This window comes from Mustelus asterias, chromosome 18, assembly GCF_964213995.1.
Source record: "Mustelus asterias chromosome 18, sMusAst1.hap1.1, whole genome shotgun sequence".
NCBI classification, from domain to species: domain Eukaryota; kingdom Metazoa; phylum Chordata; class Chondrichthyes; order Carcharhiniformes; family Triakidae; genus Mustelus; species Mustelus asterias.
The window spans coordinates 57,484,892-57,512,862 of record NC_135818.1 but is presented as its reverse complement, the minus strand read 5'-3'; the positions used below and the strand labels follow the sequence as shown (position 1 = coordinate 57,512,862).

Sequence of the window (27,971 nt, the reverse complement as noted above, 5' to 3'; positions counted from 1 at the left end):
AGGGCTAACTAATCAATTAAAGGGTTTTGGAGAAATTACACAGAGTGGTGAGAATGTGGAACTTGCTGTCGTGAGGATTGGTTGAAACATATAACATTGACATAATTAATAGGAAACATAGTGCATACATGAGGGACAAGGGGACAGGATGGGAAAAGATAATTAGAGTTGAAGAAAGCTCATGTGAAGTGTGAACAGTAGACCAGTTGGGCCAAATACAGCTGTACCTGTGAAACAATTTTATGGTATGTCACGGGCAATTAGAGCTGGGCAGTAAATGCTGGCCTAGCCAGTGAGGCCTAAGTCCCATGAATGAATAAAAATGTGTAAAATTGTGACTTGTTCTAATGTAACACAACTGAGACCGGTATTATATCAGCATACATAGCAAACTACTGCTTGAAACATCATTTTGCTGAGAAGCAACCTGATGGTTATGCAGATAAACATACAGCAATTTGGCTGTGATGATCCATAACTGATCTTGGCCAGGGGGCAGTGAGAATAAGACGATGCCTTTCAATGGCCAACAACATGGAGGAACCCTGTTCTTGTTGATGACTGTCCACTGACTCCTGTGGAAAGTATGCTCTCATGGATTACAGATGAGGACAGGTTTATGCCATTCATCTCCATGATCCAGTAGCCAGCTGAAAGTCAATATCTGAGCTCGCAGACAATAAATATCTCTTGCTAATATACTGCAGCTTGTGCACATGGAGCCAAACTTCAAGTGAATAATTTCCTTCATGCACAATGGGGAGAAATGATTGAAAAGCAACTATTTTATCGCTATGTGAGTTTCAAATAAGCAACAACAGCTATGGGTCAACCTTAGTTCCATGTCCTTTCATACAGGTGCATGACTGAGATCTCTTTGAACCTTATTAAATTGAACTTAACCTTTATTCTTTGGATGCTAGCAAATCATGAAGGATCGATGGATTAATGCAGGCCATGATGATGATGAGCTTAGACCTTTTGTAGAACCAGATTTGGATATCACAGACTCCAAGAGAATAGGTGAGTGTGAATCAACCGTTGCGCTGAGTTTGTTATTTGCTTTATTGTGGCACTGAAGGAATATTCCGGGTTAAAGTTTAAAATTTCATTAAACTGTAACACATACAGTTCAACAAGGAGGTCCCCGCTTGAATCAGAGACATTCAGCATAGCAAACACCCAAATTCTGCTTGGTCTCCCCATTGTAGAGGAGATCACATAATCAGCAATGAATACAGTGTACTAAGTTGAGAGAAGGGAAGTAAATTGTTGTTTCACTTGTCTTTGCTGAACAGCTTGGTTAAGTTTGCAAGTGTAACCCCTGAGCTGGTTGCTTGCCAACTTCATTTACCTCCCATTATGACCTCTCTGTCGCTAGCTTTTTGCATTGTTCCAATGAAGCACAACAAAGTTCAAGGGACAGGATTTTATCCTTTGATTAAACTCTTTCGAACTTCCAGACTGTACATTAATTTCAATAATTTTGGATTATAACCATTACTGCCATAATTTTTGGGCAGTCAGTGCTGGGAATGCCTTTGTTGCTACCTGTTATAGAATCTGTACAATCACCTTCTGTTTCTTTTGTTGTCTTCTTACTACCCCCTTTTGTCTTGCCGCATCTCTTATCATTTAAATTACTCTGCCTTCCACCCTATCACAGTCTTTCCCCTTTATTCTGGCCTCCACTCTTTCCCACTTTTCTCTGACACTGCACTAGGTAATAAACTGTTAAATGTGTAATTTCTCCCAGTTTTGATAAAAGGTCATTGGCTTGAAAAGTGAACTCTGTTTATATTTCCACAGATGCTGCCTGATGCTGAGTATTTCCATCATTTTCTGTTTTAATTTCAGATTTCCAGCATTCACGGCATTTTGTCCTTTTTTAACTGGATAATACATTTTGTTCTTGTCACAATGTTTGCAGCATCTGATGAGGAGTAATTGGGACCAGACAGGATAAATGGCAGTACATAACTTTTATATTGTGTGCTTTACGCGCTTAAAAAGAAAACACAAAATGTAAAGTAGATTCTATAGACTAAACAGTATTGTTAATTGTAATACATTTGAATTGCGAAACAGCAACCTATTTCATTCCTTTTTGCGACTACTATCTAAAGCCTTAAGCCCCCTCATACTGTAACAGTATATATTCCATGCCATGGTATGTTCCAATCCATTTCTCGTATTTTATAATTGAAATATTGAGAGTTTGTAATTTTTAATTTCCTTGTATAGAAACATTGAATGGTTACAGTACAGAAAAAAGCCATTCAACATGTCATGACCTAGCAGCTCAGTTAGGTCCACTAACCCACCTTTTCTCCATAGCCCTGCGTAGATTCTCTTTATAAGGCTTCAATTGAATCTACCTCCACCACACTTTCACATAGTACACTCCAGATCCTAGCCACTCACCGGATGAAAATGTTTTTCCTCCTTGCTTCTATTCACATTCACCTTAAATTCGTATACTCCAGTTCTCAATCCTTCCGCCAACAGGACCAGTTTCTCCCTGTTTATTCTATCCGACCACTCATAATTTTGAACACCTCTATCAAATCTCCTCTTAATCTTCATTTCTCCAAGAAAAACAGCCCCAGCTTCTCCAACATAACTGAAGTTCTTCATTCCTGGAAATGTTCTTGTGAATCGTTTCTGCAGCCTCTCTAATACTTTCATATCCTTCCTGTAGTGTGGTGTCCAGAAATTAACATGTACCACATGGACTGCAGCAACAGAAAACATTGCACCACCACCTTCTCGCGGGCAATTAGGGGTGGACAACTAATGCTGACCTAGCCAGCGATGCTCAAATCTTTTGAAGGCATGCAAAAAGTCTGACCCCACTACTCTCTCTCCTATCGTTCAGCCATTCTGTATTCATGCTGCTACTACCCCTTTTATTCCATAAGCTCTAACTTGCTTATAAGCTTAATACTTGCATTTTGGCAAATGTCTTTTGAAAGGCCATGTACACCACATTAACTGCATTATCCCATATCAACCTGATGTTACATCTTCTCAAGCAAATTAGTTCAACTCGATTTGTCCTGGACAAATCAATGAATCCACATTAATCCAAGCGACTTAACTTTTTTAAAATATATTTTTATTGAAGATTTTTAATTTTTTACAAATAACACAACAAACTCTCGAAGATGACGTGATCATTTTCAAACAAGTACATGAAGAGGCGGGAAAAAAAATACCAACACAGTTGGTTCGGATTATTTATCAAATCCAGCGCCACCCATCATACGAGCAATGAAAGGATATATCAAAGAATGGGAGTTACAGGATGCAGCCAGAATTGGCTCAGCAGTGCGCAACCAAGCTCACACAGATACCGGCAAAAGAGCTATAGAACGAATGGAAAGCAAATCTTATAGTTGCTTACTCAACTATAAAAAATACAGGATATTAGCACAGATAAAATGGCGGTTAAATTGACACGGATTTTCATGTCACACTTGGTCATGCACCAAAGGATGCTTCTCCCATTCCCCAGGCCACATTGCAGGTGCCAATGATACAATACAATGTCTTTTCCCAGGATATATAGTCCGTCTATCCCATAACAGAAGTGAATCAGAGATTCTATAACCCTAACACAACTCAAATACAAAAAATACACGAGCCCATAGGTTCGAGGGGGGTTTTCCTCATGACGACTTGTACGGCCCTACCCATTACCCCCATATTAAACCACTTGCCAAAGGTAACTTAATTTTGAACCTGATTTTCATTTCTAAAAGCTTTTCCACCACACTTCTAAATTCACTGGCTTGTAGTTACTGGGTTTATCCTAACACCCCTTTTTTTAAACAAGAGCATGACATCTGAAATTTGCCAGTCCCCTGGCACCATCCCTATATCTAAGGAGGATTGGAAGATAATGGTCAGTGCCTTTGCAATTTTCATTCTGATTTCCCTCGATATCCTTGGATGCATCCCATCCAGCTCTGTAACATATCAACTTTTAAGTACAACTATTGCTTCCTCTAATTGCTCCTCTTTATCAACATTCACCTATGCGGTGTCTCAACTACCTTTTTTACTAAGACTTGGGCAGTATTTTCTTTCTTAGTAAAGATAGGTGCAGTGTACCTATTTCGTACTTCAGCCATACCCCTTGCCTCCAAGTATAAATGTCTTCTTTGGTCCCAACTTGACCCCACTCTCCTTTTACTACCATTTTACTGTTCATGTGTCCACAGAAGACTTTTGGATTCCCTTTTATGTTGACATAAATGTTAGTATATTTTGCAGTTTATCTAATCAACTGAACAGAGAGCTACTTACTTACATTTATGAAATGTTTTTGTGATATAGATATAAAATAAGATAAATGTGTACTATAGTTTTAATGTATACCTGAGCTCCCTGTTCTTAACTGTTTGCATTTAAGGAGAATTTAATTATTCATTTTACAGGTCGCTTTTCATAGCCTCTGAGTTTTAGGTTAAATTGTAACTCACATTACCATTCAGTTCTAGTGGAGGCACAGTGGTTACCACTGCTGCCTCACAGCACCAGGGACCTGGGTTCGATTCCGGGCTTGGGTCACTCTCTGTGCGGAGTCTGCATGTTCTCCCCATGTCTGCATGGGTTTCCTCCAATTTCCTCCCACAGTCCGAAAGACGTGCTGGCTAGGTGCATTGGCCATGCTAAATTCTCCCTCAGTGTACCCAAACAGGTGCCGGAGTGTGGCGACGAGGGGGTTTTCACAGCAACTTCATTGCAGTGTTAATGTAAGCTTACTTATGACACTAATAAATCAACTTAAACTTAAAGCTCTATTTTGATTATTTTTTCGTGATTATACAATTCAAAGTCAGAGATTTCAAAACAAAGAAGCAGAAGACTTCTAATTTTCACACAATCAATTAATGTTACAGAACAGAGACAGAACACTCAAAATATGGCCTTAATTTTTTCTCTACCTGAGCCATCTAGCCCGGGTGTTGCCTTTAAGCACTTCAAAGTTAGGTGGAGCATTGGATAGATATAAAATAAGACTTCCCTCTCTTTCTTAAACTCAACATCCAGAAATAATTTTAGTTATGCAAGTGTGAATTTTCTACTTCTAATAACAGCTAATCATTTGATCGTAATCGACGAAGCTGTTAATTTGTGCTAAATCGAGCAGCAATGTGTATGGTCCTTAAAGCCAGCTGATGTATTTTTATGCCTTTGTGAATAGCCTACCTCAGGCCTTGGTCCTAATGACAGCTGGGCAGTATACCAAACCATGGTTGCCTTTAAGTAAAGTTTTATTCTTCTATGCAAGCTCAATAGTTTAGGAAGAGAAGGCAAGTGTGAAAGTTTAATATTTGTTAGTTTAGAAGATCACTAGCAACCTTCCAAAGGAAACGTGGTGTAAGGATGAGATTAGATTTGAAAGAATATATTGGAAGATATATACTTGACCAGCTAGCAGTTAGGACTGGTCTGTCTGAAAATTACTGATCTCTCTTTTACAGATATAATGGTTGGGATGGGTTATACCCGAGAAGAAATCCAGGAATCTCTTGCCAAAATGAAATATGACGACATAACTGCAACATATTTGTTGCTGGGTCGAAAGTCCAATGAGGTAAGCATAAAGAAAGAAGAATAAGCTTGCATTTATATAGCCTCTTTCACAACTTCAAAACTTTCCAAAGTACTTTGTGGCTAATGTAGTATTTTCAAAATGGTTACTGTTGGAATGTAAAGAAACGTAACTGCCAGTGCACAGACTGGTATGCCTCAAAAACAGTAATGAGATAAATTACCAGATAATCTGTTTTTGATGTGTTTCACTGTGGAACGCATAACGATTAGAACGCCAGCTTACTCACACCTTCTCCTCTTAAATAATATCATTGAATCTTTTTAACTCCTACCTGAGAGAGCTACAGTAAGTTGCTTTAATCTCTAATTTGAAAGGCAGTAACTACGATAACCCAACAATTCTGCAATACTGCATGAAAGCATCAGCCTCGATTATGTGCTCAAAACTCTGGAGTGGGATTTGAACCCAGAACCATCTTAGACTAAAATGTAAGAATGTTATCACTGAGCCAAGCAACCTTTGCAACCGATAATGACCAAAATAATATTGATTGCCCTAATTCTTTTACTTACATGACCTTAAAAGTTCTCCCATATTCCATATGCTGCCTAGAAAGCAGACAGGTGAGCCAGTCACTAAGATATGATCTGCTGCACAAGTAGAATAACCCATATTGAAAATGCAGCTTTAGTTACCTTTTAGTTTAGCATAACTAAGATCAGAAACTGAGAGTGAGGAGGATTGAATTTACAAAATAATGAACAAAGAGCAGGTGTAGGCCATTCGGCCATTTTCCTACAAGAGGAAACATCCTCTCCCCATCCACTCTGTCAAGACCCCTCAAAATCTTATATATTTCAATCAAATCATCTCTTACTCTTTTAAACTCCAGTGGGATCCAAGCATGGCTTGTCTAGCGCTTTTTTCATGTCAACCTGCCCATTCCAGGTACTAGTTTAATAAACCTTCTCTGAACTGTTTCCAACAGAGTTACATCCTTCCTTAAATAAGGTGATCAATACTGTACACAATACTCCAGGTGTGATATCACCAATCCACTGTGTAACAGAAGCATAACCTTCTTACTTTTGTGCAAAATTTTGTGCAAAAGGTTGGATCTCATGGGATAAAGGGGGAGTTGGCTAGATGGGTGGAGGACTGGCTTGGTCACAGAAGACAGAGGGTGGTAGTGGAAGGGTCTTTTTCCGGCTGGATGCCTGTGACTAGTGGTGTTCCGCAGGGCTCTGTATTGGGACCTCTGCTGTTCGTGATTTATATAAACGATCTGGAAGAAGGTGTAACTGGGGTGATCAGTAAGTTTGCGGACGACACGAAAATGGCTGGACTTGCAGATAGTGAGGAACTTTGTCAGAGGCTACAGAAGGATATAGATAGGCTGGGAATTTGGACAGAAATGGCAGATGGAGTTCAGTCCAGATAAATGCAAAGTGATGCATTTTGGTAGAACTAAAGTAGGGGGGGAGCTATACGATAAATGGCAGAACCATAAAGGGTGTAGATACGCAGAGGGACCTGGGTGTGCAAGTCCACAGATCCTTGAAGGTGACGTCACAGGTGGAGAAGGTAGTGAATAAGGCATATGGCATGCTTGCCTTTATAGGACGGGGCATAGAGTATAAAAGTTGGGGTCTGATGTTGCAGTTGTATAGAACGTTGGTTCGGCCGCATTTGGAATACTGCGCCCTGTTCCGGTCGCCACACTACCGGAAGGACGTGGAGGCTTTAGCGAGAGAGTGCAGAGGAGGTTTACCAGGATGTTGCCTGGTATGGAAGGGTTTAGTTATGAGGAGAGATTGGGTAAACTGGGGTTGTTCTCACTGGAAAGACGGAGGATGAGGGGTGACCTAATAGAGGTGTATAAAATTATGAAAGGCATAGGTAGGGTGAACGGTGGGAAGCTTTTTCCCAGATCGGTAGTGACGTTCACGAGGGGTCATAGGTTCAAGGTGAGGGGGGGGAGGTTTAACATGGATATCAGAAGGACGTATTTTACACAGAGGGTGGTGGGGGCCTGGAATGTGCTGCCGGGCAAGGTGGTGGAAGCGGACACACTGGGAACGTTTAAGACTTATCTAGATAGCCACATGAACGGAGTGGGAATGGAGGGATACAAAAGAATGGTCTAGTTTGGACCAGGGAACGGCGTGGGCTTGGAGGGCCGAAGGGCCTGTTCCTGTGCTGTATTGTTCTTTGTTTGTTTGTATTCAATTCCCCTTGCAAAAAATGATAACATTCTGTTAGCTTTCCTAATTACTTGCTGTACATAGATTTCCAAAATGCCTTTTGGAAATCTAAGTGCAGAATCCTTTTGTGATTCATGGACTAGGGCACCTCGATCCCTCTGAATCTCAGAGCTCTGCAATCTCTTCCCATTTAGATGATATGCTTCTCTTATATTCTTCCTGCCAAAATGGACAATTTTATATTCTCCCATATTATTCTCCATTTGCCAGATCTTTACCCACTAACTTAACCTATCTATATATTTTAGTAGGCTCCTTATGTCCTCTTGACAACTTATTTTCCTACCTACCTTTGTGTCGTCAGTAAATTTGTCAACCATCCTTTCCATCCCTTCAGCCAAGTCATTTGTATAAATTGTAAACAGTTGCGATCCCAGCACTGATCCCTGTGGCACACCACTCATAACATCTTGCCAACCTGAAAAAGACCCATTGTTGCCTATTCTCTGCTTCTTGTTAGCTGGCCAATCTTCTGTCCATGCTCATATGTTATCCCCTACACCATGAGGTTTTATTTTCCACAAAAACATTTGATGTGGCATTTTATCAAATGCCTTTTGGAAATCTAAGTGCAGAACACCACCGGTACCCCTTTTTCCATAGCACTTTACTTCCTCAGAGAATTCCAATAAGTTGGTTACACATGATTTCCCTTTCACAATACCATGTTGACTCCACCTTTTGGCACAGTGGTTAGCACTGCTACCTCACATTGCCAGGGACCCAGGTTCAATTCCCAGCTTGGGTCACTGTCTGTGTGGAGTTTGCACATTATCCCCGTGTCTGCATGGGTTTCCTCCAGATACTCCAGTTTTCTCCCACAGTCTGAAAGATGTGCTGGTTAGGTGCATTGACCCGAACAGACGCTGGAGTGTGACGACTAGGGGAATTGCACAGTAACTTCATTGCAGTGTTAATGTAAGCCTTACTTGTGACTAATAAATAAACTTTAAAACTTTTGATTATCGTGAACTTATCCAAGTGCCTTGCTATAGCTTCATTAACAATAGCCTCTAACATTTTTCCTTTAACAAATATTAAGTTAAATTGGCCTGTAGTGTATACCTTTCTGATTGTGGCACGTTGTTTCCTTCCCATGTTTACTGTAGTGGCTCAAGAAGGTGGCTCACTACTACTTCCCTAAGGAAAATTATAGATGGGCAGTAAATACTGGCTTTGACAGCAATGGTCGTATCCCATGAACAAATAAGGGGGAAAGGAGAAATTAGCATTTTTGCTACCCGATTGCTGTTTTCAGAAAAATACGATTATTAGGTCAATTTTCAGGGGACAAACTAGGGTAAATGCATGGGGTTAATGGGACTGGGCCTAGATGGGATTGTGTTCGGTGCAGACTCGATGGGCCGAATGAAGGATTTTATGATTCAAAGAGTTGGGATAGTTTAATTGAAGAAATCTGGTGAAGGCTATGATGCAAAACATAGTAAAATGCCATTGTTGTTATTGTGCTATATTACCCTCACCTAGCTTAAATTGTGTCCCCCCTTATCCTACTAATGTTCTGGCTTTACCTTTCCCACAACTTTCTTGTCCCTAAGATCACTTCTCAGGTGCTCATGTTCCAAGCTGTAATGTCCAAGTTTCTCCTCATAACTTTGAGAAGCCCTTTGACAATGGGGATCAGCCTCAGGGCTGTCTCTATAACAATTGAAAATCACCCTTGTGTCTTGGCAACTAGAATTGGTTGCAGTGTCAAGATTTGGTGTGGCCATATCCACATTGATCACATTACTTCTGACTTGTATCCTCCTCTGTGGCTATGTAACCTTGATGTGGAGATACCGGCGTTGGACTGGGGTAAACACAGTAAGAGTTTTAACAACACCAGGTTAAAGTCCAACAGGTTTATTTGGTAGCAAATACCATTAGCTTTCGGAGCGCTCCAAAAGCTAATGGTATTTGCTCCCAAATAAACCTGTTGGACTTTAACCTGGCGTTGTTAAAACTCTTACTGCTATGTAACCTAACATACTATTGGCATTATTGATCACTGCTCCAATTGATTCAATTTACATATTCATGGCGTACATACTTGGCTTGCTTTTCTCCCTGTGTTCAATACTTCACATATATCTACATTCAATTTGATCAGCCAACGTTTGTGCCATTTATGTATTTTATCCAACTCATTCTTTAACTTCTGAACTTTCTCCTTGAATTCACTGCTCTTGCTGGTTTGATATCGTCTGTAAATTTGACCATTTTGCATCGGACTCCTGGATCCAGGTTTTTATATAAATTAAAATCGTAATGATGACTGCATTGAGCCCTAGGGCACCTTACTCAGCATTCTGTCCTCCCCAATCCTGACACAACCCCTCTAACAGGTACTAGTTATTTCCTATTGGCCTGCCAATTTCTTACCTACTTTTAATGTTTGTCCTGATTCTCTCCAACTTTCAGTTTAACTAGTTGTCCTTTGTGTGGAACTTCATCAAATGCCTTTTAGCAGTCAAGGTGCTTGATAAGTCTAAGGTTTCTCACAGTCCATATTTGTTCAAATCTTTAATCAAAATTACCTCTGAACACTCTGAATAGAATGGTTGGAATAAGATGTTAAATTTTCTGTTGCTAGTTCAAAACCAGTTCTGAAATAAATGATTCCAATGCTTGCAAATACTTAATTTCATGTTAGTGTTTATCTCAGGCATTGCTTTCATGCTTTAGCTTTTCTGTTTATCGTAATCAGAAACTATTAACATCATAATCTGGCTTGACCACAGGGAAATCAGACACTGTAGAGATGAAATTCAGTCACTTTACTGAATTTGAGCCACTGGCGTTACAGCATGATTAACGCACTTTAACTCTGTTCTGTGGAATTGCTGCTCTGCGTGTTCCTGGGGTTATTTTGTTTTTGAAGAGGGTTTTTTTGAGATCTGTTGTGAGGGTAACAGCCCCTGTTAAAATAAATATACATAATATACAGATGATATTCCTCACACCATGATTGTATTCTTGCCTTCATGTGAACATAGTCATGCAGAACTTTTAAACTAGTAAATGAGGCTTAGTGAATCCTAACTGTTTCTTCAATCCTAAATATGACATGATTGCACCTGTGGAGGTTGTAGATTGTTAATGGCAGCATGAATTTAATGAACTAATCTGAAACTTAGTTTTGTCTCATTAATACTTTAAAGGTATTTTTGATTGCTTCTCAACTAAATTTGCTTCATTGCCCTCTTAGTTGGAAGTCAGTGATTCAAGCTCCAGCAGTAACCTTTCCTTAGCTAAGATCAGGCCAAGCAGTGACCTCAATAATAGTACTGGACAATCTCCTTCTCATCATAAGGTCCAAAGAAGCATATCAGCCAATCAAAAACAACGACGGTACAGTGATCATGGTGAGTGCTCAGAATCATCCATCTTTAACTTGGTAAGAAAACTGGATTGTTATTCTCTGTTAAATTAAATATAGGCTTTTCTTTCTTCCAAACTATTGCAGCAGAAAACATATTGTATATATGTAGACTAGAGCATTTTCTTAAATTTAAAGATTCCATCATCATAAGAGCTGTGTAATTGTGGTGAATGTGCACATTTAATTGAGAAAGATCTGCAGATTAGAAAAATGCCACAGCCTTATGATTGATATACATTAAATGTACACAATGAATTTCATAAATTCTGAGCAAGACAAATTATATAACTAATTATAGATTGAAAAGGACATAATCAGAAAATTAACTTTTGTTTTTTGAAGCTGGACCCTCTATTCCACCAGTGGTATCCTATCCAAAGAGAAGTCAAACTAGCACTGCAGATAGTGACTTAAAGGAGGAAGTTCAATCAAGGAAGTCTAGCACCACGGCTGTTGGGGGAAGAGGAATTACTCCTTCCAGCCCTAAGTTGGGAAGTGCTAACAACCCTAACAAAGCAGAAATTCCTGATCGCAAGAAGAGTTCTGTTGTAACTAGTGTGAGTATACCAATTCTACATTTCAAATGTATTTATCATCAGATTTGCAGTATTGTATAGAGAAGGAGGAAATATAGTGGCTTACGTACATAGTGGCTTTCATAATCACAGGATGTGCTGAGCGTTTCGCAACCAATTACAAGTAATTGTAACGCGATAAATAATCGGATAAACCTGTTTTGGTGATGTTGGTTGAGATAAATGTTGACTAGACTGCCGGGTAACTCACTGTTCGCTTTCGAAATATGTAATTATATATTATATATTCAGGTGAGAAGGAAAACAGGTCCTTGGTTTAAGTCTCACCTGAATAGCATTATTTCTCAAGGTACATGATACCACAGTCCTTCAACTCTACATTGAAGTGCCAATGATGTTCTCAAGTCTTTGGAGTGCATTTAGAATACGCAACCTTCTAACTCACGAGTAAGAGTACTATCACTGAGCCCAATCGCAAACATTATTGCAGGTTAATATGATGACAAACATTTTTTAATGAGGCGTTCTCTAGTAATAGAGCAATGGGCAATGATTGCAGAGGGTTACATATCTGCATTCCAGCCTGAACAAATAATGCTCAGTGCTTTTATCAAGTAAGCTTGCGGGTTTTAGGCCAAGTTGCAAAATCGTGTTTTGTGGAAAGCTTCAGTATCTGCTGGGAGAAGTCCACCTCCTATTTGCTAATTATTGAATGTTGCTGCTGCTGTAGAAATCTGTGTTTCAGATTATATACAATCCTAGTAGAGAAGCAATAAGGGAGAAATTTCATTATAAATCAGCAGCGAAATAGTTTTGAAGAAATCAATACTTATTTATCTATTATCAGAATAACGCGGTGTCTGGAGGAATGACCCGACGGAATACATATGTATGCAGTGAAAGAACAAATGTTGATAGGCACTCAGTATTACAGAATGGAAAAGAAAACAGGTAATTATTTAGTCAAAGATGTTTTAGAGTGGTGCAGAATTCACTTTATATTAGAGCAGTTTATCTAAACTAATTAAATAATATCCAAATGCAACTGTGTTGCAGTGATAAGCTCGTGTTTAATATTTTAATATACCTCTTATACCTTTTCACATGCTGAAATAGCATTGTTGCCTAAAGTTACATTGGACGTAGTACTGAATTGCCTGTAGAGCACGTTATTGCTTTGCAGTTTTAAACTGCTTTTCTTTTTCTGTCTTCTCTGTTATTTTAATTTAAAAGGTAAAATTGCAGCTAACTTCTTTAAACAGCATGGTGTTTGCTTTCTTTTAATTTGCACTTGTTCAACATTGTGCTCCATGTTGTATTCTGTCTGCTTCTGCCTCTATCTCAACCACACTTCATCACAGCCTGACAGAAATGTCTGCTTGTGCAACTAGTTCTGCGTCTGCATATGCATCTCCTCCTGCATCTACATCCGCTTCTACTACATCTTCCACTTCTGCCCGATTGCGACATCAGAAGTCAGTGTCCATGTCAGGCTCAGGGTATGCTACCAAGATGATGCCTACAATAGACAATGAAGCAGATAACTTCCGGCCTAAGTAAGCAAAGGAGGATAATTCATTAAATCTACCTGCTGATTTTTTTTTTAACTTGTTCTATTTTTGTTTTAATTTTTCTATATATGTATTGGAATCTGTAAGCAATTGCATGGATTTGGCTACAATCTGGCTTCTTTGCCCCATACTTACTCAGTCCTGAAATATTTATATAAAATCATAAGCCCATTTAATTGCAGCCATTTTAACACATGATATGATTAAATTGATCATTTGAACTGATACATCAGCCTAACAAGCAACAAAATATCTGAACTAACTCTGCTATTAAAGTTACAAATCAGTTCTGATTATTTATTGTTAGGACTATAATTCTAAATACTATATGTATAATGAAGAAGAGTGATAGTTCTTGCTTAGCTCTTAACCAAAGGGAACCATCTATTTACTTTCAGTTGTGTGCCGTTTATGCACACCGTAATCTGAAGTAATTATTTTCTAGTTTCATTTTATACACAATGTTGAGCATCTAATAATGAATTTGGGTGAGGTTTCCACTCTAATAGGTTTCATAAATATGCCACTCTTGTCAATTTCAGTAAATGAAAAAAGCTTTCAATGCTTAATTAAGCTGTTTGTGCTTATTTGCCAGAGTTATACCTCCTTGGGCAGTTGTAAATTTGACTTTCCAATTTCATATTTACAGTGCAGTATTAACATTATTGTTACAATTTGTATCTTATCCAAGTCAAATTTTCAACAGTAGACAGCTTTAGTTGTTAACCTGCATGTCAGGAAAAGTACCTACATAAACGTCAGCTGATGACAGCATTTTATTTCTCTAGAACGAATATTTTGAGAACTAGTAGTGTATTGAGAGAATTTTTAATGCCTAACATGCTGTGCAACAATATTAGACCTTCACTAATTACTAAACACTACTTCATTACAGTAATTATGTTGTTTTCAAAAAAAATACATATTTTCTTGTAGCACTGCACCAGGTCAGAGGACACCTGTGACCTCCACCCACAGTATCAGTAGTGCCACCACTCCTGACCGCATGCGTTTCCCCAGAGGAACTGCCAGTCGTAGCACTTTCCATGGTGGCCAGCTCAGAGAACGACGAAATGCTACGTACAATGGACCGCCTGCATCTCCAACACTGTCTCACGATGCTACTCCTCTATCACAAACGCGAAGTAGAGGTTCCACAAATCTCTTTAGTAAATTAACCTCAAAACTCACAAGAAGGTAAGTGTAATTGTAAGATTTTGAATAAAGGTATAAGGTTATAACTTATATTTGGCATTAATAGAGCTTGTAAAAGTATTTAACAGGCATCCATTCCTGCGTTTTATTATTTTGACTAATTTAGATTGAACTTTTACTCATTACTTGAACCTGAGCCTGCTGCTTAAAAGCAGTGCAAAAGAATTATTACTGGTGTCAACCCAACATTGTTTAATCATGTTAGGTTTATATTCTGGTTGGTTGGTGTGGCCACTTCTATAGAATCATTAATTGCTTAAATCATCAGCAACAAACGGAGAACTTGCAATATATTAGTGTCTTTCAAATTTTCAGGCTGTCTCAAGATATCAATGAATTATATATCAAGTATGGTCACTGTTTTTATGTTGGTAAATGCAGCAGCCAATCTGCTCATAGGAAAGTCCTACAAACAACAATTGAAATGACATAAGAACATCGGCCAAATTATCTCCTCGGACCTGCTCAATCAGAAAGATCATAGCTGATTTGATGCGGCCTTAACTCACTTTACTGCCAGTCCTTCATTTCCCTTGCTTCCCCTGTCAATTAAAAATCGGTCTAACTCTACCTTAAATATATTTAATGGCCTATCCGCCAATGTTCACTGGAGGAGAAAATTTTCAACTCTAACAACCCTCTGAGAGAACAAATTCCTCTTAATCTTTGTCTTAAATGGGAAACCCCTCTTGAGGGGAAATATCCTCTGAGCGCCTACCCTGTCAAGCACCCTCAAAATCTTAAATGTTTGAATAAGATCATCTCTCATTCTTCTAAACTCGAATGAGTATAGGCCCAATCTGCTCAACTTTTTCTCACAAGACAACCCCTTCTTCCCAGGAATCAACCTAGCAAATCTTCTGTGAAGTGTCTCCAATGCAAGTATGAATCTCTTTAAGTAAGGTGACCAAAATTGCACACAGCACTCTAGGTGTCAACTCGCCAACTGTACAGTTGTAACAAAACATCTCTACTTTTATACTTGCTATACCTGTAAGCTGACCTTTGTGGTTCATGCGCAAGGTCCCTCTTTACGGTAGCATTCTACAGTCTCTCTCCATTTAAATACTTATGTGCGACTTCATAACAACAGCAATGCGGTCGACTCTTAGCTGGCCTCTGAAATGACCCACACAAGCCACTCGGTTCAAGGGCAATTAAGATGAGCAACAAATGCTGACCTTGTCAACAATGCCCACATCCCATGAAAGAACAAAGAAAAAAAAGATCTAAACCAGATCATTAATCCACAACCTTCTGAGTCAGGTATAGGAATGGTTTGTGCCAAGTTGTTCCTGTGATGCAGGAAGTTTTGTAATGACTTTTAGCATTAGAACATAGAAAAGCTACAGCACAAACAGGCCCTTCGGCCCACAAGTTGCGCCGAACAATTTCCTTACCTTCTAGGCTCATCTATAACCCTCTATCTTACTAACCTCCATGAACCTATCCAAAAGTCTCTTAAAAGACTCAATCGAATCCGCTTCCACCACCACTACCGGCAGCCGATTCCACGCACCCACCACCCTCTGAGTGAAAAACTCTCCCCTAACATCTCCTCTATACCTACTCCCCAGCACCTTAAACCTGTGGCCTCTCGTGACAACCATTTCAGCCCTGGATAAAAGCCTCTGAGAATCCACTCTATCAATACCTCTCAACATCTTATACACCTCTATCAGGTCACCTCTCATCCTTTGCCTCTCCAAGGAGAATAGACCTAGCTCTCTCAGCCTATCCTCATAAGGCATACTACTTAATCCCGGCAACATCCTCGTAAATCTCCTCTGCACCCGTTCGATGGCTTCCACATCCTTTCAGTAATGAGGCGAGATAAAAATAGACTTGCATATTATATATAGCCAGTGAAGTACTTTTGGAGTGTAGTCGCTATTATAATGCAATTATTGTATTAAATTGCTGCATACTTTAAAAAAGTGTAATAACTTGAATGGGTGATTGGATAAAATGTTTTTCAAGCTCTACACTGTTGTTTATAGACATTTTGATTTGCAAACACCTTGCCTATATTTGCCCAAACATAAATTCAAAGTCTGCTTCTGAATTCCAACTAATATTAATCTTTTTCTACTTTTTACGTTGCACATCTGTATTGCTAATAATTAATTAAATCTGTCTTCTGCCATTGTATAAGATTTTCTCGATGGGAAACTAGTTTTTGTATATGGCAGGCATGATTTTACAGTATAATGTTTGAAAAGGAAGAGAGTTTCCCATGAATCTTACTGAAGCAGTCATAACTATCCAATTAAAGAAAAACTCAAAAGTAGATATTCTGTCTGGTGATATAGTTTATAAATAGAATAAATCAACCAAAGTGATTTGGTGAAAAATGCAAGATATATTGCAGGCTATTTTGGATTTTTTTCCGGATTGGAATGAGTTACTTGATAACCTTTTTTGCAGTGATATTTATAAAAATAGTAATTTCAGAAAGCTGTATATGACTCATGCACATGATCTTGCAGAGCCTCCTGGCAGATGTATTGCAAGTAATGACAATGGGTCTGCTCTATATATTAATTAATGTGGCAATAAGATGATAGACATTTTTGAGACACTGCATCTTTCACCAATCACAGTTGGCCAGTCATATAATGTGTCACAAACTTAATCGAAGTTATTTATGGAAAATGGCTGAAGGAATGCATTTTAATAAATGGGATTGAGCTGGTCCTGACTGGTCTGTTGGGGCAGTCATACATTTCTACATGACTGGAATTTGAATTTCAGTTGTTGCTAGGCCTCATGTGCAATGTCACGTTGCTATATCCTCTCATCATGCCATCTTTTTTATCACTGCTGTTTGACTTGGGCATCAAACATGCATTTTTTTGTATAACATATGTTTGGGCTTTGTTTATATTTTTTGCATCTCATTTTTTTTTAAATTTAGAAACATGTCTTTCAGATTTCCCAAAAGGTAGGATTTAAATTATAATTGGCTTGATCTGCAATATCACCTGAAACCTGGTTTCACAACCTTGATAACTCAGTGACTTCCTGCTTATATGAAAAAGTTACCCATGGATTACTTGGAAGATTATATACTATTAAATCATTAATGATGATGGAGAATGCTCTAATCTGATTGCTCCATACATATCTACAGCTGAGCATGCTAACCACCTACTTTAATATCAAATTCATGAGAATTAACTGAAGATTTGATACAATAATTTTGCTTTTTTACTAATGCACCAAGCATGAGTGGGGTGTAAAAGTTTTCTCAGTTGAAAAAACGTATGCTGTAAAACAACTAGAGACTTTGGAAATAGCTTTGTTTTGTAAACTGTGTTTGGTTGGGGAAGCAGTTTCTGAGATTGCAGAACCAAAGTCTCTTGAAGGAATTGTGATTTAAGATTCGAGTGGAGCAGCAAAATTTGGATTTCTGTGGCAAATGTTATAATTATGTCTTTCGAATATCCTTTTCAGAAGAGGGATGATTTGCCATAGCTTATGGAAAAGATTTGCATGTTAGATTAAGGAACTTTTCCCTTCTATGAAGGCACTTCTTTGGATTGGACTCCATGTAACCCATGAGTTTATCTTATTGTAATGAGAGAAGATGTAGTTGCCTTATGTCTCCATGAAACCTATTGCAGTGTCCGATCTATCTTTTTTCTCCTCAAAGATTGGAATTTTAAAGTGTTTTAATAAATTAGGTGCTACTTTGAAAACCTGCATTATCCCAGCTCAAGACTGACATCATGCCATATTAGAACATACAATTTATAAAATTGTCATTACTACAGAAATTTCAAACTTTATGTATTTTATTTGAAGAATATTTATTAAATGGTTATTAATACATATCCTTTTGCTCAAGAACTAGCTTTGGTATTGCTGCCTTTCCCCAGGGTATCATTGTCCTGATTGTGTCAGAAAGATGATATGCTTTTGCTGGGCTACATTTAATGGATTAATTTAAGTAGAAAAAGACTTTGCAACAGGGACAATTTCTGCATTGCAGTAGACTTACTGTCTTTAGAACGTGGAGCATCAAGCAATTGAATTGATACTTTGCAAATGATTTTAACTAGGGATACTGTAGTGTTCACTAGTTTAAATATTATGGAGCACATTAGTCTGATGATATTGTTCAGAAGTATTATATACTTTTAATCTAAAAGCTTAATACATGACTAAAGAACTGTTGTGAAGTAGGTCATGCTTCACAATTATACTAGAATTATTTGAGGAGTTAATTGAATTGGTACGCAAGGTAATTTCAGTTGATATAAATTGCTTAGACTTTGAGACATTTGATCAGATTCTAAATGTGAAATTTATAAGGCGGATATGGCTCATTTAATGAATAGTAAGTTGGCCGGTTGGAATGTAAACTGGATTAACAGTAGAGAGTACAAGGTAGTAAAGATTCACAAATGCTTTAGATTAGATCCCGGAGCTTGATTTTTAGTCGCCCACGGGCATGCGATGGAAATAATTCTCTCAGGGGGCGTTCATTCTTGCACCTCTGGAACATGCTGCTATTTTCAAAGCAAGAGTGGGGGAGGAAGGAGCCGGCAACCTGTTCGCCTCCTATTAACAGCCTGTCAACCTCCTTGAAAAGCTTGAAAGACTGGGTGGGCAAGAAGGCAGTTTTCAAATTGCTGGTCGGAAAAGGCAAACAGGCCACATTAGTATACAGCTGTCAGGATCAATATTGGGAGGCACTAAGTAATGTTTCCAGTAAAGTAATGTTGTTGAGGGAAAAAAAGAAGAGGTTGTGTGCACAAAGCACCTCTAGGACCTCTTCGTTGACTGTTCGCCACTTGCCTGTGACTTGAAGCTGCTGTCCTGCCTGCTATATTCTGCAAGGCAATGGAAAACTCAGTAATGGCTACCGTCTGCCTTTGAAAATTGCACACCGGAACCAGTTCCTACTTCTGGTAGCACTTGGCACCATTGATTGGGCACCAACCTTGCCTCCAGCCCAATTAGTAAAACTTAATTATAAAATAATGTTGCATTAGCGACACAGATGCGGTGTGGGGTCACACCTCTGGATTGAAAATGAAGCCCCAGGTGTACTGATGGAATTCTGCTGTGGTCTTTTCTCTTTCTACCGATTGTTACTTGTGATGTTTCCGAAATTCACTGTGATCAGCTGATGTGATGAGCTAAAGGGTCGAATTTATTGTGCATAATCATAAAGTTGTGGCGAGTACAAGAGGAAATGTGAAGAGTGGAAACTTGATCAGCTGCTTCCATTGCAAAAGTGGAAGGAAAAAGATTGGGTTTAGGTCTGATTGATTGAATGTATCCAATCAATATGAAACTGTTGGGCTGTAACTTCCGAGCTCCCTGAGGGGAGGGGAGGGGAGGGGAGGGGAGGGGAGGGGGGGGGGGCGGGGGGGCCCACCCCGCCCACCCCCTAAATCCTATCCATCTACCTTAGACACCTTCTTCCTGTCCTGTCAAGGACCTCACATTACAGTGGACCTTAAACTTTGTTTACTGCAGTTAGTGCCATAAAAAGGGAGGCATAGCTTACCTCACTTTGACTTAGCTGAACTTCTATGCTAGCCCAGGGATGTGCTACAATTCCTGGATTGTATTCAGCCTGATTCGGAAGATTGGGTGAGTTAGGATCCAAAAAAAAAATAAGGTAAGAAATTGAGCACAAGATGGCAATCTGGCGCTGATTGCTACTCCAAGGAAGTTCAGGCCCATTATCGCAAAGGTAAGCAGAGTTACGGGAAACACCTTCAGAGCATTTAACATAACCAAAACAAGTTACTCTAATTTTGCATAGACTGTTGTTGAGAATACATTAGAAATATTTGTAAAATTCTGGCATCAAAATTGAAAACGAGATGAATATGTTAAAAAGAGGTGAGGAAAGCGTGACAAGGATGATTCTGAAAATTAGAACTCTTAACTTTTGAAATGATATTCAAAAATAGAGATATAAGTATAGATAACAGAGGTGCAGTGTGATTCATTGATTAATCACTTGTTCAAGAAAAGAAGTGTGATTAAGTATTTGGTTAGGAGTGGATTGAAGTTCCTAAGAAGAAATATATCTGAAAATGACTAAATATTAACACATTAGTTCCCATGCAGCAGGACTGTGGAAACTTCATTCCAAGGATAAATTGTCTAGCATATGAAGTGACAGGAAAAAAAACCCGTTTCCTAGGGGATTACATGGGTTACATGGCAAGTCAATTGGAGTATGTGGATTGTACACTGTGCGTGGAAAAAAAAAGCATCAATGGCTCTTTCTCATTCCACGTATTCTTCTATTTCATCAATTGGTTTTTATTAAATTTGTCTGAGAGCTATTTCCTTTCACAATCATTACATCTTGTTATGTGCTGTTGGCCCAGTTATTTGTATTCCTGAGGCCAACAGTTGACCAAATAGAAAGGATAAAAAGGTAAAGTAGCCATAATCCCAAATGACCATAGGCTGCTCTTTCCTTTGAAGGAGAGAGCTGACTATTGGTGATTTAATTTGAGGATCACCACATCTCAGGCAAGGGGCGGCAAGGTTGAAAAGGCGGGCCTTCATGAATAACCTCAGCCGGTATGGGAATTGAACCCACACTGTTGGCATTGCACTGCATCACTAAGCATCTGTCCAGCCAACTGAGCAAACAGTTGTGTAGACATAGTAATGTGTTTGTCTCCGTGGAGGCAACAAGATAGTTTTGCTACTGAAATTTTATACGGCCTTTCCTAGCCACTGAGGGAGTTACAGCGCCAATGAAATAAGAAGAAAAGAAATACTTGCATTTCTATTGCGTTTTTCACAGCTACCAAACATCCCAAAGTACTTTACAGCCAATTGAGTACTTTTTGAAGTATAGTCAGTGTTGTATATGGGAAACATGACAGCTAAAATGCACATAGCAAGCTCCCACAAACAGCAATGCGATAATGACCACATAATCTGCCTTTTTCTGATATTGATTGAAGGATAATTATCAACTAGGACAACAGGGATAGCTTGTCTGCTGTTCTTCAGAGTAGTGCCATGGGATCTTCTACATCCATCCAATAGATAGGTGGGGCCTTGCTTTAGCATCTCATCCAAAAGACTGTACTTCCAGCAATGCACCATTCCCTTAATTTTTGTGCTCAAGCCCTGAAGTAGAAATTGAACCTGGAACCTTGTGATTCAGTGGGAGAGTGATACCAACTTCGCCACGGTTGACACCTAAAAGAAGAGAGCTTTATTAATGCCTTTCACATGTTCAGGACATTCCAAAGTGCTTTGTCGAAGTGTAGTTATTGTTGTAATTGTAGGCAAACGCAGTAGCCAATTTGTGCATTGCGGAGACAAATGATCAGTTTGGCTGTGTAGGTGGTAATATTAAAGGAATTTAAGTTGCTAGGAATACCGCCACTCTCCCCTCCCCCCCCCCAAATCCTTCCTCCACCTGTTGTTCTATAGATAGCATCATGATTCTTTATCTCTACTTACTAAGTACAAAGAGCTTCAGTTTAACATATCATCTGAAAGGCAGCACTTACTTCATTGCAGCATCTTATTGCTGTGCTGAACTGTCACCCTAAATTATGTGCTCCAATTCCTGGAGTAGGGTTGGAACTCTCAATTTGACCCAGAGGCAAAACTAATTTTTGCAAATAATAACTTAAAAGCAATTCTACAAATCCAGACGTTTGCATGCAAGTCAAACTAGTTACTACTAGGAAAAAAATCCCTGCAGTACTACCAGAAGAGTTTCTTCAGCAGTAGGGTTGGAACCTGACACTTGTAAGCCACTGCAGGAAGCAGGCTTCTAATGGAGATTGGCCATTAAATTCAGTTGAGAATTAAATGTAATTTCTGGTTGTATTTTGCTTTTAGTAGTGATATGTGCAATTAAATGATTTAAAAGGTTAGAATTCTGCCAGCAGATTTGAAACAATTCTTGTGTAAAAGCTTGTCTATTTTAGCCCTGTCCTTTTTTTCATTTGTTTTTGTTGAGTACACGGTCATAAAAAATCCTTGAATTTATATTATTTTTCATCCATTCTTTCCCCAACCCAATCACCTGTTAACACTATAAAATATCCAGATTTGAGAGGGATTTACAGACCAGTCAGAGTTACATTTCTGAACACTTTTGATTTTAATGGAAGAAATATCCAGAATGATATGTTGCTCAAATATTTGATGATATTTGTAAACTATTCAATCACTGCAAACTATTTCATTATCACTGACCAAAGGAAATACTGGAAGTTTCTTAGTTATCTGCTGCAGTAAGCTCACTAGTGTTTTCACAATTAAACATTGAAAGTTAGCTTTTCTTTCTCATCAAAGTTGCCAAAATATATACATTATAGGTGATAACTAAACTCCTGTTCATGAGCATAAAGACTTCCTTATATTCCTATCTACTGCACCAAGTTCATTTAGAACATCACAGGTAACCTTCAAATTTTCAATAAATTTGTTAATTGTACTTCCTAAGACAAATTAAGTGAAGATTTGTTGCATCTTTTGTTTTTAAAATGAGTTTTCCAGGTTACTGATTTGAATTTTTTAGAGCATATAATTTTTTTTTAAATTACAACACGGAGCAAAGCAATACATTTAAGAAGGATTGCATTATTTCGCTATCGTTTCACATCAAGCATTTAGGCTAAACTAACAGTTGAAAATCTCTCCCTCCACTAATGTAAGGATCCCAAGTGAAATAAGGTTAGCAATTGCCCAACGCTACTCCCAATTCCTGACACAAAATGGCTGATGTCTGAAGTAGAAAAATTGAAAGTGATACAGGTAATACTTTAAAAATGTGGTCAAGATACATTGTTAAAAGATTTTGAAGGGAGAGCTCAACCCTGTATCGATCAGGTCATGCTTGACAAATGTTTGAATACAGCGTGCACAAATAGGATATCTTCTGTTTTTGCTAGGATTTTCATTTGAAAACAAAATTCTTCTTTTGCTTCTTCCCTTACCCCTCCAAAATATCAGAGATCTATTGAATTGTTGCAATCTGTAGTTTGCAAAATTTTGCCAGCCCCACCCTTTTCTGCTTCAAAAAAAGGTGATTCATAGTTTCATAGATTTTCCTCATTATCACTGCAGGATCTTGAAAGAATATATCATATAGAATATATACTAAAATGATGTCAGCAATTTTTAATATTAATAAAATATAACAAAAGTGTCTTTCCAGTTTTTAATGACCTGGAACCACCATCAACCTCCAAATCTGGATAATGTCCGCTTTCAAAAATGTTGCTTCTGACATTTAAGTTTAAGTGACAAATAACATTTCATTAATTGTTCCTACACTGACAGAATTCATTACACCAGGAGCCACCAGCCCAAAGAAAAATTAGTTTTAAATGTTATTAGTTTTTTAAAAAAAGACTTCAATGATTGCTGGTGATAAAATTCATTAATGTAATTTATTGAAAGCATACAATGCATCATTTGACCATGCCATTTTTTGCGAGGAATAATCCAGAGAATGGGTTCAAATTTCACCATGGCAGTTTGAGAATCTTAATTTGGTTTTTAAAAATGGGAAAATGTCTGGTATTAGGGAAAGTGACCAAGCTGTCACATTGTTTTAAAATCCAACTGGTTCACTAATGTCTTTTAGGAAGGACACCAGCTATCCTTACCTGTTCTGGTCGATATTTAAATCCAGTTCCATACTAACATGGTTGCCTACTGAAGTGGCCCAGGAAACCACTTAATTATGCCAAACTGCTCAAATATAACAACCACCATCATCACCAGGCAACTAAAAATGGGCAATAAATGCTGACCTTGTCAGCATAGAGTCATAAAGTCATAGAGGTTTACAGCATGGAAACAGGCCCTTTGGCCCAACTTGTCCATGCCGCCCTTTTTTTTTTCAACCCCTAAACTAATCCCAATTTCCCGCTTTTGGCCCATATCCCTCTATACTCATCGTACCCACGTAACTATCTAAATGCTTTTTAAAAGACAAAATTGTACCCGCCTCTACGACTACCTCTGGCAGCTTGTTCCAGACACTCACCACCCTCTGTGTGAAAAAATTGCCCCTCTGGACACTCCCCTCTCACCTTAAACCTATGCCCTCTAATATTAGACTCCCCTACCTTTGGGAAAAGATATTGACTATCTACCTTGTCTATGCCCCTCATTATTTTATAGCCCTCTATAAGGTCACCCCTCAGCCTCCCACACTCCGGAGAAAAAAGTCCCAGTCTATTCAGCCTCTCCTTATAACTCAATCCATCAAGTCCCGATAGTATCCTAGTAAATCTTTTCTGCACTCTTTCTAGTTTAATAATATCCTTTCTATAATAGGGTGACCAGAATTGCACACAGTATTCCACGTGTGGCCTTACCAACGTCTTGTACAACTTCAACAAGACGTCCCAACTCCTGTATTCAATGTTCTGAGCGATGAAACCAAGCATGCCGAATGCCTTCTTCACCATTCTGTCCACCTGTGACTCCACTTTCAAGGAGCTATGAACATGTACCCCTAGACCTCTTTGTTCTGTAACTCTCCCCAACGCCCTACCATTAACTGAGTAAGTCCTGCCCTAGTTCAATCTACCAAAACGCATCACCTCGCATTTGTCTAAATTAAACTCCATCTGCCATTCGTCAGCCCACTGGCCCAATTGATCAAGGTCCCGTGGCAATTGGAGATAACTTTCTTCACTGTCCACTATGCCACCAATCTTGGTGTCGTCTGCAAACTTACTAACCATGCCCCCTATATTCTTATCCAAATCATTAATATAAATGATAAATAACAGTGGGCCCAGCACTGATCCCTGAGGCACACCGCTGGCCACAGGCCTCCAGTTTGAAAAACAACTCTCTACAACCACCCTCTGGCTTCTGTCAAGAAGCCAATTTTGTATCCATTTAGATACCTCACCCTGGATCCCGTAAGATTTAACTTTATACAACAACCTACCATGAGTACCTTGTCAACTGCACTGCCCTCATCTACCTTCTTGGTTACCCCTTCAAAAAACTCAATCAAATTTGTGAGACATGATTTTCCACTCACAAAGCCTGCTGACTGTCCCTAATCAGTCCTTGCGTCTCTAAATGCAGTTCCCACATCCCAAGAATTTGTTTTTTTTTGGATTGATCAAACGCAGAAGGAACACAAGGAAGGAAAAAAATTAACTTGTATTAAATAACACTTTTCATGTCCTCAAGATGCTCCAAAATGTGTCATGACCAATTATCATCATAAATGTAGTAATTATTATGTAGGCACATTCAGGAGCCATATTGCACACAGCAATGCCCCACAAACAACAGAGGCAATGACCAATTAATCTGTGTTTTGGACATATTTGTTGCCCTCCCATCATTTCAAATGAGAGTGAGGCAGAGACGTGGTAGAAGTTCTGAGTGAAATAAGGAAGAGTAAAAAAATAATAACTTGCAAAGTTCTGAGGTTTTCTACAAAGGTGAAAATAAAGGCTGAATCTTTATTCAGCAGTTGACAGACATTGCATACATGTGTAATGTATTTCATGCTACCACAGTATTTGTCCTGAGATTCACTGCAAGTCAGTTGTATAGTTAATGCGAGTAGTTTGACACTACTGAGGAGGAGTGTAGTTAAGTAGCTATGTGCATCTTTGGTCAGTGATGAGGAAGTTCAGTTAATTTAGTTTTGTTCTAATTTTGTTCTAAGTTGCTTCAACCATAGGTAACAAAGTGGGACCATTAGCACACAATGTGCTAACATATGTCAGACTGATTGATCTATATGTACAGTTTAATTCTCCAACATTTTTCCTCTTCTCAGGGTCACTATTGACCCATCAAAACGGCAGACTTCGAACAAATCAGTGCCCGCAAATACTCCTCAAGGATCAAAGACTGTTAGTAAGTCTTCAGCCTCTAAATCTTTCCTCCTCTTGACATTTATTTCTGAAATTCTTTTCTTCCACACTTACAAAACCCTGTTATATGTTTAGAATTCCTATTCTCTTCCAGATCTCAGATCCAAAGGGCTATTCCACTGTCTATACATATAAATGTAATTGTAAGTTACAGTTCTTCAGACACTGTGATTCATACAAAATTATTTTGGAAAGTACTAAGAAATGTTTTAGGTTATGATAACAGTTAGATTTAATACAATAATCAAGAAATTCCCATCTGAAAACCTCTGCTTTTTTTAAAGAACTGGCATTCTTTACTCACACCACTTTAGGATGTGTTGCATGTTTCTCTGTTGAGAAACCATGGTTAGTTTCAACATGTTGCATCTTTGCATATTTTAAAGATTATTTGGTTAGTCCTGAATGCAGACTAAAGGGATAAGCATGTGTTAGGCTCTAACTGTAATAAGTTCAATGCAGTTGAGTAATAAAGTATTTATTACATGGTTATTAAGGAGATGTTTCTGGATGCATTGAACCTTAAATGTTAATTTGACTACTTTTGGTCTATATGCACTCTAACATACACACAGTAGGAGTTAAGTGGCTTTCGTTTAATAGTTTGCATTGGAATCAAAAAATATAATTTTGTTTCATTGTACTGTAATACGTCAATTGACTTGAAGATTGTCAGCAAAAGATTAAGCAGCAATATTGTGCATGTGTGAATCTAGATACAGGGACTTCAGTCTATTATATCAGATTTGCTTTCTATTGTGATTCAGATGTCATTGTTTTTATCAGTGAACTTGTAAATGACTATGAAGTGCTCAAAAATATTATCATTGAAGGGATTGTTTCAGATATTACACTGAATATGTAGGATGCCAAAAATTGATTTCAGTAACAATGTTTTCTTTGTCTCTTAAATTGTTTTTGGAGCCAAATCTAATGTTAAGCTGCATTGCAGATTTATTGAGCCTGTAGGATTATCAACAGTGAAGGCATTTTTATCTATGAGCCTGTGCATTCACTACAATGTGTTCCTTGTTAAAAATGCTAATATGCATATTAAACTACTTCAGAAACTTAGAATTTAGTTCAACTTCCCACTAAACATTAGTGACAAATGGTATTCACTTAAGATTAAGCTTTAGCTTGTTGAAAATGCATTTGAATGCACAATGGAAACGAACACATGGAAGGATGGGTTCAATCTGAAAGTCAAATTTCACTTCAGAAATTTGACACTATAATTTTAATCCATATTCCTTTAAAACCAAATTATCCATAAGACATGGGAGCAGAATTAGGCCACTCGGCCCATCGAGTCTGCTCTGCCATTCAATCATGGCTGATATTTTTCTCATCCCCATTCTCTTGCCTTTTTCCCACAACCCCTGACCCCCTTATTCATCAAGAACCTATCTATCTCTGTCTTAAAGACACTCAATGACCTGGCCTCCAAGACCTCTGTGGCAAAGAGTTCCACAGATTCACCACTCTCTGGCTGAAGACATTCCTGTTCATCTCTGTTTTAAAGGATTGTCCTTTAGCCTGAAGTTGTGCCCTCTGGTTC

General features: G+C 38.5%; 1 protein-coding gene across 14 annotated transcripts in view; it reads left to right on the top strand.

The window, feature by feature from the left end:
• Positions 1-27,971, top strand: part of mark3a (MAP/microtubule affinity-regulating kinase 3a) — a 157,782-nt gene that overhangs the window by 122,018 nt on the left and 7,793 nt on the right. For 2 of the 14 annotated variants that reach the window (XM_078234042.1, XM_078234054.1), the window contains 8 exons: positions 924-1,023; positions 5,493-5,605; positions 11,042-11,198; positions 11,558-11,772; positions 12,599-12,702; positions 13,143-13,307; positions 14,259-14,519; positions 17,455-17,481. In XM_078234042.1, coding sequence (XP_078090168.1) covers positions 924-1,023; positions 5,493-5,605; positions 11,042-11,198; positions 11,558-11,772; positions 12,599-12,702; positions 13,143-13,307; positions 14,259-14,519; positions 17,455-17,481 — 1,142 coding nt within the window. Of the gene's footprint in view, positions 1-923; positions 1,024-5,492; positions 5,606-11,041; positions 11,199-11,557; positions 11,773-12,598; positions 12,703-13,142; positions 13,308-14,258; positions 14,520-17,454; positions 17,482-26,313; positions 26,394-26,504; positions 26,561-27,971 lie in introns of those variants that run through there. The other 12 variants (XM_078234044.1, XM_078234043.1, XM_078234048.1 and 9 more) reach the window with 9 other exon arrangements.